This window comes from Aedes aegypti, chromosome 2, assembly GCF_002204515.2.
Source record: "Aedes aegypti strain LVP_AGWG chromosome 2, AaegL5.0 Primary Assembly, whole genome shotgun sequence".
NCBI lineage: Eukaryota > Metazoa > Arthropoda > Insecta > Diptera > Culicidae > Aedes > Aedes aegypti.
This window is the reverse complement of record NC_035108.1, coordinates 322,710,721-322,724,307: the sequence shown is the minus strand read 5'-3', so window position 1 is coordinate 322,724,307 and position 13,587 is coordinate 322,710,721. Positions and strand designations below refer to the sequence as shown.

At 35.9% G+C, this 13,587-nt stretch overlaps 1 protein-coding gene across 4 annotated transcripts in view; it reads left to right on the top strand.

The window, feature by feature from the left end:
- Positions 1–3,360: 3,360 nt before the first annotated feature.
- LOC5576429 (low density lipoprotein receptor adapter protein 1-A) overlaps positions 3,361–13,587 on the top strand; it is a 55,937-nt gene continuing 45,710 nt past the window's right edge. The window contains exons 1-2 of one of the 4 annotated variants that reach the window (XM_021845828.1): positions 3,361–3,620; positions 10,486–11,017. In XM_021845828.1, coding sequence (XP_021701520.1) covers positions 10,972–11,017 — 46 coding nt within the window. In that variant the 5' untranslated portion in view covers positions 3,361–3,620; positions 10,486–10,971. Of the gene's footprint in view, positions 3,771–10,485; positions 11,018–13,587 lie in introns of all 4 variants that reach the window. The other 3 variants (XM_021845827.1, XM_001662581.2, XM_021845826.1) reach the window with 3 other exon arrangements.

Here is a 13,587-nt window from a genome sequence, read left to right as displayed (position 1 = left end):
TAGTATTAATGTCCACTTCGAATAGATTAATTATTTGAAATGGGCATCAATTCTATCAATGACGCAGAATGTCCGTTGGATCACATCCGAGATATTATTGCGTCTATGCCATATGAATTATGACGCGGCTTTAAGCAAAAATTGCCAAAATGTGATACCACCACTACAGGTTACGCCTTTGGTTTCCATCATATGGGCTAATGGATTATGCCCTCCCATCGCGGCAAGGTCGCATAACCAAGGGGAGGGATATGTCATGTAATGTGCATGATTTAACGCTGTAATTTACATGGATTTTTCTTTCTGTGCATGATAGAACTAATGGATTTGATGTTTTGTATTCGTTACTTTCAAAAAGGAGGACATTTTCAGCCCAAAGGAGGACGGGAGGACATATGATCAAAAAGGAGGACAAGTCCTCCCAAAGGATACCATCATAAAAATCAAAATGTGACTGCTCATCATTGTGATGATTGGTTTGTGTGCCTTCTTAGTGATTTGCTAAGAAGAGTGAGAATAGTTTCCAACATATCAATAGTCAAATTCGTACTTGTTCTGAACCAACTGTTGATCATGATGACTTCTTATAGTGAGTATTTATGATTCCGCAGGAGTAAATGCTATTTCTGAACAGTACAATAACTGTTTGGGAGGATTATTGTGCTGTACGGATTCTGATTCATAATTCCAAATTGAATCATAATCCGTACAGTGCAAAACATCAACATAGTTTATCACGTTTTAGCTACTAAATATGATAGTATGAAGCTGAAATACAACGCTGATGATTTAAGAAAAAGCGTTGAAGCGGTTTACAATGACCGAAGCTGCGAATGGTTTGAGTATTTTGAAAATCACCGTCAGAGATGCGGTAATACAAGGGGTAGGCGAAATTTCTCCTAAATATGGCCAACTGGGCATCAAACTTCAAAATTATGGTTTCGTCAGTACCATTAGATGCACGGACCACTGTATAGTAGGTTTCAGGTGCCCTTTGGGAAGTGGCCAATTAGGAGCATGTCTGCAACCATATCAATATGGGTGTCAAATTACAAGATATTTGAATGTAAAGCTCCTGGGAGTATTTTCAGAACCAGCGACTGCTAGATCACTGTATAGCAGGTTACAAGTGCCCCTGAAGATGTGGTTTGAATTGGCAACTTCTCTAGGGGTCCCTGGAACCTACTGTAGAGTGATTATTATCTCCTCTACATTCTCCAAGGAACATGGATCCTACTGTCCATGGGAGACGGTAATACTAAAATTGCTTCCGGAAGCATGAATTTTTTAGTCATTAAACTTTGTTACCCAAATAACTATGATTCCGTTCATGTGTGAAATTGGCCATTTCCATCGGGGTTCCTCGAACCTACTATACTGTGGTCATGACAGCCAGTGGTTCTGTAAGTGCTTTCAGAAGCATCACCTTCGAAAATCCTTATATTTGATACCCATGTTGAAATAACTCCGGGCATGTTTTGATTTGACCACATCCCCCGGAGCATCTGGAACCTACTATAGAGTAGTCATGGCAGTCGGTGGTTCTGGAAATGCTTCCGAAGTTATCACTCTCAAAAATCTTGTTGATGCCCATATTAACATGGTTCCAAATAAGTTGCTAATTGGCCATTTCCCCCAGGGCACCTGGAACCTACTATAGTGGTCAGTGCGTCTAATTGTTCTCTATATGCTGCTGGAAGCATCATTTTGAAGTTTGATGCTCACTTGGAATAAAAAGACCTACATAAAAAAGACGTCTTCAGAATTTAAGTTTTGAATTTTGGGCATCTGTACGGATTTTGAATTTTTTAGAGTGTACGGATTTCGATCCAAGACAAGTGAAAATTCCTGTTATTTCAAGGTTTCTACTCAACTTCAGGCTCATTTTAGGATTAGTTATGTCTTAAAAGATGTGAAAGTCATAGAAAAAGAGCGATCAATTGCCTTTTACAAATCCATTTTTTTTTAACAGAGGGTTTCATTTGGCTTAGTGCTTAGGTGTACGGATTTCGGTCCCACACTGTATTTGCCTTTTCAATGCACCGGGTGGCAAATTAATTTGCTTCAAAATGACTAGAGGAAATAGACTTGCAATAAGTCATTTTTTTCATTTGTGACTTTACATTGCTCTTGAATCAATTCTCAAAGCAATTCCAACGGCAAGATTTTATTTGATGGGTTCTATTGATATTCCTCAATTCAAAACTGCTTTGCTTTTCCTTCTCTAGAATCCCTTCTACACACTTAATAATAATAATAAATAAAATGCCGAGAACCCAACAACTGAGATCTCGGCGAAAATTTTGGTAAAAGTTCAAAGTGCCGACTACATTGTAAAATGAGAATACCAGCTCAGCTGTCAAATTTTACGAATAGATCGGCAATCCGTTGCCGAAAATCTCGGCAATGATTACCGAAAATCAGCAAATTATTTGTGTGTTTGATCGATGGAAGAAAAGGAATAAGAAGAAGAACTAAAAGTAACAATGGCGGTTGAATAATACATGTATTATGCAATTTCAAGCAGGAAGTCACAACATATCCATGATTCCGAGTACACGTATAATGTCAGCAACACTTATATATTGCACGATGCAGGGGAAAGCAAATGTTTTGCGGAAACCATCAATCAAATTTCCATGTCATAATGGTTGTCGTTCTTTCAGAGATATTCCAAAACATTACCTAAAAATAAAAAACTGAATACATAATTCACACGCACGATTAATAATGCTTATCATTAAAAAAATACTTGTTTGTTGGCGTCATCTAAACTCAGAAGCTTTTAATTTTCACACTAAACTTTGAGAAGCACGCGTTTCAGCGTTGTTTTCCATTTTGACAGATGTGCTTTGCCGAAATTCGGAGAAATTATGGCAAATTAAATTACCGGAATTTCGGTTCAATATATGAATTGCCGAGGTTCGTTAATTTGAAGGTTGAAGTTTTATTTATCTGTCAAAATTAACGAGATTTCAGTAAAAAGCAGCTTTACCGAGTGGATGCGTCATTTCACTTTATTGAAATGAAATTCTGAGATTAAGTGTGTACGATTGATTTGAACTTAACCAACTCTAGTCTTTTTTGTAGCCAACTGGTTAAAAATATGAATATCTCTACCAGTTGACGCATCTAGAATCGCATTTTTATATAAGATACTCCAAAAATCTAGATTTGACGAGTTGAACTTATAGAAGAAATAGAAAATACTATCAAGTTTAGATTAATGGTACACACCTTTAGAATGCTCCATCCTCCAAAGCGTGACCATTGCTGACGACGGACGTGTGGCAGTTAAGTGCAGCAGTGGCGGCACCCTACCAAAGAGCAACCGAAGGAACGAAAAAAAAACTGCACTTCAGTCTTCATTCATTGCAAAACCGATCGCCGACCAAGACGGACGTGTTCACAGTTTGCAAACTTCCATTCGCTTCCCGCCGAGTAAACCACGCGAGATCGATCGCCGAAACGAGAGGCGTGATCCCGTTCTGATCTTAGTTTCGCGATTCACTCAGTTTCCGTGCGTGCCGACGTTGTCTAATTAGTGGGTGCGCGAGTTTAACCAAAAACGCAAGCATTACGCCACAAACTATCACTGCAGTGGTTGGAACCAGGAATAAGTGTGTGCTATTATTTTACTTTCGTGCGCATCGCGGAATGTAGCTGCTATCATCATCATCCAGTTCACGTAATGTGCGTGTGAAAAGTTTAGCGGGCTGCATTGAAAGTGCCATACGGCGAAACAAGGAAACGCACCACGTGAAGCAAAAGTTGGGCGCCATACACTCAGCGAAATCAATAAGATCACTCTGTTTTTGACTGTTTTTCAAAAACTATTTGGCTTATCTTGCTTATGTCCTGTGAAATGAGCACTAGCGTGGGCATCAGGTTTTCGCTCCAGACCACTTTTCAGGTCCCATGTAGGTTCCATAACCGTGAAAAATGTCAGCTCGATCGGTGAAACTATAATTTAGCGCCAGCTGTTCAAAGTTTGTATGGGATTTACTATGGAAAAACTTACTTTTGTGATGAAAAATCGCCAGTTGTCGCCCATTGATTTCTACAAAAAGCCTAATCGCAGATCTCAAAAAGATTTTTCGATGAAGAACTTTTCCGGCGACTGCAAAGCAATCCGATGCTGTGCTGTTCCGATATTGTTAATCCTTCACGTGTTACATCGTCACCTAGCTACAGTGAAATTCCGGAAGCGTGCCAAAATTAGAATCCATGTTTTTATTTCTAGAATATCATTAGAATGTTGTGTCCGTGAATCATCGATTTGTTTTCGGCGATTGAACCATTGATATCATTAGAATGTGTTTAAAGCATCATTATAGAAGTAAATGAAAAACCGAATTTAGTACCATACCATTTAATTCCACTAGAGTTTGTATCCCTTGATAGATACGCGTATTTCGACCTCAACTGTAAGGCCGTCTTCAGTGTCGTGTATTTCAGTCAAGTCTAGTCTAGTCGATACAAACTAGACTGGTATAATACTAAATTCGGTTTTTCATTTACTTATAGGTATTCCACTAAACAACTCGAAGCTTTATTATCATCATTATAGAACCAAATGATGGCCAGTCTTTGGAACGGTCCATTTCGAACCAGATTTCCGTAGGATAGGATTATGCTTTACATCTATAAACCCGTCAAAAAATTGCGATAGATGTTCCATATACTTTTTAATGCTTAATTGTTTTCAATGATGTTTTATAAGCTTTACGTAAACTATTTAATGCATGAACAATGTAAATACAACAATTCATAATTGACCTTTATTCAAGAACTGCACAATTTCTCAAAATAGTGTGAGAATACAGAAATAAAATACATTTCATTAGAATTGTAATCACAAAAAAATGTTGTGATGTTACAAAACAAATATATTTTTATTAATTTAATAAACATTTGAGATCAGTCAATCTATTAGGCCCTACCATCAAATTTGACGATATTTAGTATTTTAAAAATGAATCTTTTCAATTATTCTTGCATAAGTTCTCTGAAATTGAACAAAATGCAATGTGTTCAGAGCATTTGCACTTCTTGTCACATGAATACGTCATATTTGAAAAAAAATGCATCGATTTTGTTTGTACTTGTGCGTTTTTGGAAACCGCAAGTGCCCGTTAAAGTGTTCAAGTGTTCGTTACGATTCCAAGAAACCCGCAGACTCTGAAGTAGTTCGCTACGGATCTTGCTTAGGATTCAGATAGGAATTGATATCTGTCCAAGAACGCGCTGGTTAAGCTTCTGCTACGATATTACTGAAAATTCTAAAGTCTCCGATGTAAATTCTCATAAGTTTTGTTTGGTCTTGGCAGACTATCACTAGCAATCTTCAAATTTCGCTGGAGACAGAGTCCTTCAATATCTCAGAAACCTACTATAAGAACATAGATTATTCCCAGACCTAGGGTGTCCCAGAATGTATGGGCACGACTTCACCATACTGCCATTTCCAGACTAGTGAAGGTAAAAATCTGGTTTTTACACATTTGACTACAGTGCGCAACAAGAGTAGACTGCGATTTTTTTAATGAATAAGGCTGATACAAATATTAATTTTCTTTTATGTCACCCCCCCTTCAAAAATCCGAAAATTTTGAAGGGGAGAAAAAAAAAAGATTCATCATATTTTTGACATCAGTTAGGTTTTTTTAAATTTACAAAGTAAAAAACAAGTAAAATAATGAATCAGAAGACGATTAAAAACAATTTAAAAACTATCATTAAAAATAAAAAATCAAAAAAATAACTTTTTTTCATTTTTATTTTTTGTTCCTTATTTATTTTTATCCCCCCCCCCCCTCGTGGCTTCCAAGTGGTCTCGGACATAGAAGAAATTTAATATTTGTATCAGCCTAATTTAATAATTAATGTGTTGATTACGTAACATTTCTTTGAAGTATCTCTTATCAGTCATGCATAAATCGCGTTATTGTTGAGCGACTTTGTTTTAAAAACTTTGTTCTATGTTCGAAAGTGCGTATAGTAAAAATCTGAAAAAATATATTTATCAGCGACGATATGATAATTGATCGGACTATAACTTGTTCAAAATTAAATTTCAAAATTAAGCATGTAAAATTTGTGTTGGAACTAAAAATCCGATTCCAGCCGTGGTCGATTTTAAAATGGTTTAAAACAAATCTTTATATTTACTTTAAAACATAAATAAATCAAAAATTAAAGTTGCCGTTTCAAGAGAATAGGGATTAACCTTACGTAATTTTGAAAAGTATTTTTTTTATTACTATTTAAAATACATGAAGAGTTATAACTTCGTGATGTTGTCTTATGTGGAGAGAAAAATACGAGATTTTTCGAATTTTACCATTTTTTCAATTGTTCTCTAACAAAGCCAAATAAAATCTATATAAATAAAAATGGAGTGGTGTTTGTATGTCACGAAATGGCTTGAGAACGGCTCGACGGATTAGAATGATTCTTCCATAGTTATATTCCTGAAGTGTTCCGACATGTTTGTGTATATAAAAAGCAAAGAATATTTAACAGGAAAGTTGAAAAAAACAGGAGTGAACGGAACTTCCATTTTGCACGGTGCGTTCCATGGCGTTTTTCAACAGCCTACTTGATGGCAAGACGAAGTTTGTCGGGACCACTAGTTTCAAATAAAAATTTATGTAAAACATCCTTGATACAGTGTACTTAAGCTCACCAAGGTGAAAGATTTCGATAACAACATATTTTACTAGTTGTTTTTTTTTATCAAAAACAAAATGTAGGGTCTGTGCTGACCAGATAAGATTTTCTAAAATCAAAATTTTCAATGTAAACGATTATTAAATCAAACAAATTTATCACAGATGCTGGTTGAAATAGCCTATAGAAAAATACAAAAATATAAAAATATTTGATTGTTTGGAAAAGTACTACGATTTTCATTATCAAAGTACTTTCTGGGACACCCTATATATATATCACTATTGATTAATTGTTATTGTCCAACAATGTCCAAGTACTGCATTGTATAGAAATGGCTGACCAAAATAGTGTTACAAACAGTATAAGGGGTTATTTAATCAGTGGAGAAAAGTATAGCTAATTTCTTGGTATTTTTAATGTAATTTCTGAAAAACATTGTAGCAAAACTTATAGGGTAGATGTACCAATAGTGGAGATACTAAGCACGATTGAACTTCATTTAACCGCCTTAATTCAAGAAGCGCAATTAATGTACATGTTAATGTTGTAACGGGAAGTAACGACCATTGACTTGATGAGAAAAAATATTTCATCTCAGTAATCCACGGCATGTCAGTGAAAAATAATACCTCCACTATTGGTACACTGTTCCTTTAGTTGCGGTATATTTTTAATTTGTGTTCCTATAGTTTCGGTATTCATTGTTTGCTTATGGAATCCTCCACTATAGGAACACTTTACCGCAACTATTGGTACAAGCAAGAAAAGTTTTAGCAATTTTAGTGATATCTCATCAGTTTTTAAGCAATTTGAACGCTCTATTCCGTGTATCAACAAGTCAACACGTCGATTGGCAGTCTCGGTTTTGTAGTTAATGTGATAAAATCAGTGAAAACGGCACTACCGCAACTATAGGAACACCCACAACTAAGGGAACATATACCCTACTCGCTTTTTGTCGATTTGTTTTGAATTTTGTCTCTGACATGTGTCCACAAATTCTGACAAATTTTTGTCACAATTCTACCAAGTAGTCCACGAGACTTGTTTTTGGAAATAAACCCCATCCCCGAGATAATCACTCGTATATCAAGAGTAAAGCCGTTGATCTCAAGCTGCACTAGCCCAGGGCTAAACATCTCTTTAATAAAGGTAGAAAAACAAACGTCATGAGAAATACATTGCTCTTACAACCCTAAGAAGATTAATATTACTAAATAAAAACTGTTCCCACTATGAACATGGAATCAATAATTTCAAGCAAGATCAATGTATAGTACAGTTTTCGCCATTATTCATAGTTCAAAAAAGTACTTAAAATGTAGCTGCAGAATAGGGCATTTTTAAAAATTTGGTATTGATTTGAATAGTATACGAAATTAGGTAAACATGGAAAGTTTAGCCTTGATCAAACATTACAGAATTCGTTCTTATTTCTTCAAAATAACGATCAAAGTAAGCAAAGAAAAATATCCCATCTGTAGCGGTCCATGATCGGCAATGTATCGCAAGTTGTAACAAGTTTGATAAATAAAAGCAGCGAACGAGGATCCCAAAGAGAGAGCGATGATAAAATCATTTTTTCTCACTTGAACATCCGATAGCAATAGTGTCCCCCAGGGTTGAAGCTTGGTTAGAGAGGTTTTATCATGCACTGCTATCCCCCCGATCGAATCAGAGTTGTAGCAGTACACGATAAGCAGTCTCCATGATGTGCTGCAAATCTTGATTGTTACAGAGAGCGATAAGTGAGAGATTCTTTCAATTTTCTCATGATTCAATTCCTGGCCTTAATATGTTCTTACTCCAATATGGTAGTATTGTCAACAGGCCAGATATGATATGAGAAGAATCGTTAAACTCTTCGCAGGCCGCATAAAATGAAGTGGCCTCGTACGGCCCACGTTGGACAGTTGTTTGTAACTCTCAAATTGATTGATTTAGAACTAGTATAGTCTATAGAAAACTGGTTTTCTGACAGTGTTTTCAATTCTAACATCTCGTCAAAGTAGTCTATGTCACCAAGGAACTCACTATCTTTTCCTTGCAAGAATACACCTATTTGGATAGTAAATATCATAAACTATAGAGTAAGGTGGGGCAAAAGTTCGACCTTAGTGGTATAATAAAAATTTCCAGGAAAACAATAGCAGTTGAAACAAAACAAATACCATACAGTGAACCTTCAACATATTGGCCAAAATTTTGCTGAACAAACTTGTGTCAAACTATTTACTTATTTTTAGTTATAACAGTTTCAAAATTGATTGTCTTAAACGAACTTTTGCCCCACCGGTGGGGCAAGAGTTCGAATCTAGTGTGGGGCAAAATTTCGCTGGCTAAAACACAAAATATCGATACTTTTATGACAGGCATACTTTATACCAACTGTAACTTTAGTTTGCCGAAAAATACACACCAAATGTTCATCAAAAATTGCCCAAAACAGGGTTAGTTGTAATATACTCAAAAATAGCAGTTTTTCGCAAAACCAACAGGAAATTTAAAATTTTAGTGACATTTTTCGGAAGATCAGGCAAATTTGGCTAAATTTGAAGATAATATGTGGATTTTAGACAATTTGCAAATTTTTCCGTGAGTTTATTCATGGGTCGAACTTTTCCCCGCTGATTCGAACTTTTGCCCCACTATGGGCTAAAAATTGTTTCCAAGCATTTATGCAAAAACTAATACACCTCAAAGCATCCTTATGATAGGCCTAGAAACACCTTTACATAAAATATTGAACAAGATTTTATCTTTATTTGGTTCCATGCAACGAAAGTTTGAACGAAAATTATAATATTTACGTATAAAAACAACAAATCACCATAACTTTTCCAAATCTCAATCAATTTTTATGATATTTGGAGTAAAAGTTTCTTACTTAAATAGAATTTAAACCACCATGACATTTATAAGTTTTGTTATGATTTGAGCTAGAAATCTTAAAAAGAAACTCTTACCCCACTCGAACTTTCGCCTCACTTTACTCTATCGATATACATCGATTGATTGGGGCAAACATAAAACATACCTTTAGACGGCATTCGAAAGAAAGATTATATTGATTTCTATATAACACCAAACAATCCATAAGTGTCATTTTTTATCCAAAAAACATTAAAAACAGCTTTTTATAACAAAAACTTGTCTATGAATGACTTTTAGAACCTAGTAATACACGTATATTTTCAAAAGCTAAAATGTAATGGCCAAAAGTTAATACATGCATCGCACCTGGTTTTATCGAACAGAATAGCTCAAAAGTGATTAACTTCACCCCATTTTACGGTGCAAAATTTGGCTGGAACTACTGCCGTACATTTGTTAATGTGTAAGACTGACTGTCATTTGTTTGAATTTAATTTAGTTCTGGAAACTTACAATTTAATCTATCGATACTTGTATTCGATACTTGTATTGTACAAAACAACAATGCATAATCCAAATAATAGAAAATAAGTAAATGTTCACTTCGCACCTATTTATTTTTTGTACATGTTTGCTTGTAAATGGTCTGCACAAATCCATTCAATATTTATCTAGTGAATACAGATGTAATGTGAGTTAATTTTATAGTGGATATCAAATTGATTAGCCAAACAGTTTTTACGTAGCGGTGGAAAAACAGGATGGTGCTATTTTGATTTCGCCAGGTGTACACAAAAACCGCGATCTGCGCCCATCTTCTCGGCAGAGCCTTCGCCTTTGTGTTTGGCGGAAAATCTTGGATCTGTGCAGCCGGAGACCGTCATCTGTCAGTCAACCTTGCCACTATTTATTTTTACAATTCTATTTCCACCACAGCAAAGCACCGCCCGCCGCCTTCCATCTATCCATTAGGTAGTGCGATATTTGGCGCGATTAATTAAATCCATAAATTAAAAGTGAAACTCTTAAGACTCGCGGTCAGCTCTGGAAAAGTGTGCCTACCTACATTGATCGAGTATCAGCCCGTAGTCTACCATAAGTATATATCAGACGTTGGTTGGTCTTTGTAGGGTTTGACGGCCCCGGCGATCAATCCGCGATTGATCGCGATTGTAACTTGTAGTGCGGCGAATTGACTGCATTCGCAGCATAATAACAGCAAAGCATGACGAGCGGCGGCTTGAACTAGTGTGTGAATTGAATGGAAAAGCTGAACTAATTCGAACACGTTTGGTGACGCGATCTACTGGTGGAAAACGGAAAACAGCGGCGATTGGATTGGATAGCTGGTGATATCATAATCGATAGATTGGACTCTAGTTCAATATTTTTTTGGATTCCTGAAGCTTGGTGTTCGCAATAATGGCGTTCTTCAAAAGCATTTGGAAAAATAGTTCCAAGCACAAGAGTAAGTAATTATCTTAACAAATATTACATTGAACATTTATTACAACGACAGGGCTGATAACTACTAGGTGTAGCAAACAGTTGGCATTTTATAGTTTACATGTCTGGCCCTTCCCAAGTAACAATGAAAGCTGAACAGCAAGAGTATTCGCTGAACATTGGCTGATCAATGGTGTACAAGGCTGAACACCGTGACAGCTGAACAATAATTTGAAGAAAAGCTTATTAAACACTCTTATTCAGCAGTATACTCAATGCTGAATATTGAGTTGAACAAACTATTTTTCATCTACAGTTTTAACTTTTGTTCAGCCAACCTGAATGATATTGATTAAAGGTTATTTAAAGCTTTAATCAAATCAACAGCCATTGTCGAAAAATTATTCACCTGTATGTTGACAAAAATATACATACCGAAATATATACCTACATTGGGTCGAACACTAAATTAATTATTATAAAACTGTTTCATCGAACAACAAAATTTTTACATCCCGAAGCAGACATGCTGTAAACGCACACGGCATCGATGACCTTGTGTAACAACAAGATAGAACACTACACTCGATGACGCAGATTTCTTCGTAACATTTGTAATTAACTGTACGAAATCGAAATCATTACCAACTTGCGTTGACAACAATTGAATAGCAGAAATTAAAAATTACCGAGGATTCTATTTCAAAACAAAAATCACAACACACTTTGACAGCTAACTCAAGTGTTTTTGCATAGCGCTGTTATCACTTCTTCAGTCTCAATGCAGCCTTTAAAATAGCCCTTATTCAGACAAAACAATATGTTAGTCCCTTGCTGTTGAAGATGTTCATACAGTCTCATGGGGAGCAGATGTCAAGGTAAGTGGTTATAAATCAGCGAATCCCAGTTCAAATCTCAATGGCACATATTTACTAATCTTCATCTTTAAATTCCAGCACTTTTCTACACTATGTGTTTGAAATTGTTAGTTGCGTTGATAAAACTCAAAACTATAAACCTGTAAATACTTTTTAATTTATTTTTTGGTTAATTGTTGAATAATGGATGAATAAACGATTGTTAAGCTTTCGAAGGTTGCTATCTGCTCTAAAAATAGAATTATGATTATTGGAAGAGGCCTGAATAAGCGCATGCTAGACCTTTATTCAGCCTTCTATACAGCTTCAATTAAGCTTAAGGCTGAATAAAATCGCCAGAATTAGATGTTTAACAGCTGAACAACAGTGAATGCAGGCTATGAACAGCTTTTGTTCAAACAAAGGCTGAATTGAATTAGCTATAAAAGCGTTTGAGCAGCTCTAAATTGTTACCTGGGTTATTTAGCCGAGTGGTTAGAGTCCGCGGCTACAAAGCAAAGCCGTGCTGAAGGTGTCTGGGTTTGATTCCCGGTCGGTCCAGGATCTTTTCGTAATGGAAATTTCCTTGACTTCCCTGGGCATAGTGTATCATTGTACCTGCCACACGATATACGAATACGAAATGGCCACTTTGACAAAGAAAGTTCTCTGTTAATAACTGTGGAAGTATTCATAAGAACACTAAGCTGAGAAGCAGGCTCTGCCTCAGTGAGGCCGTAATGCCAAGAAGAAGAAGAAGAAAAAGAAGATGTCTGAAAAAAAAAACCAAAGTTTGTGTCTTGATAATAGGAACTATAAAGGTCTCTTGACTGAAAAAAAACTAGGAAACATAAGAACCGATACAAAAAGAGGGACCTAACAGAGACCAGAAGATAAGAGAATCTGACCAGTATATTTTTTTAATTCGTCGAACACTGTAATTATTTTTTCATGATTTCTTCAAGAGCTGCATCAGAAATTAATTCAGGTGATTGCCCAATTTTTGTTCACACATTACTTCGAAGATTTCTTCAGGTGTTAATTTAATGACACTTTTATCGGCTTCCTAAGGAATTCATCCATGAATTTCGTTTAAGATACCTTCAAGAACGCATACTGAAATTTTCACACTAAAATTTTCTCCAATATTTTCAAGAAGGTCCTAAGTCCTCCAGGGATTCATCCAAGATTCTTTTAGGACTTCTCACAAGATTCCTGTTTGAAATATCTTCAAGAATTGTAGCAGTAATTTCTCCAGGATTTCCTCCATAATTGTTGTTCAGGGTTTTTTTTAGATTTCAGATTACTTCAGACAGGGTGTCCATTGTTTACTTTGAGATAATAGATTAACAAATGGTTTTCAACAGCTGATTGAAGCTCTAAAAATTTTCAGATAACACATATTCTCAACGCGTGATTGTTTTGACGATGACAACTGCGTGACAACTGGAAGCATAATAGCTTAGGGTTCATTCATTTATTTCATAACGCTGAAATTGACCATTTTGGGCACCCACCCACCCCCTTGTAACGCTTTTTGCATGAATGTTATTCAATTTTTGTATGGGCCGTAACATCGCTAGGACACCCACCCACCCCCTCTAGAGTTATGAAATTTGTGAATGGGCCCATTATGGGTAGCCTGTTGAAAAATAATGATGCAACTTACAAGTAATTTGTTCAAACAGTTCAAAGATGGTGATCTTAAAAAGTTTAATTAAGTAGTATTACCAGT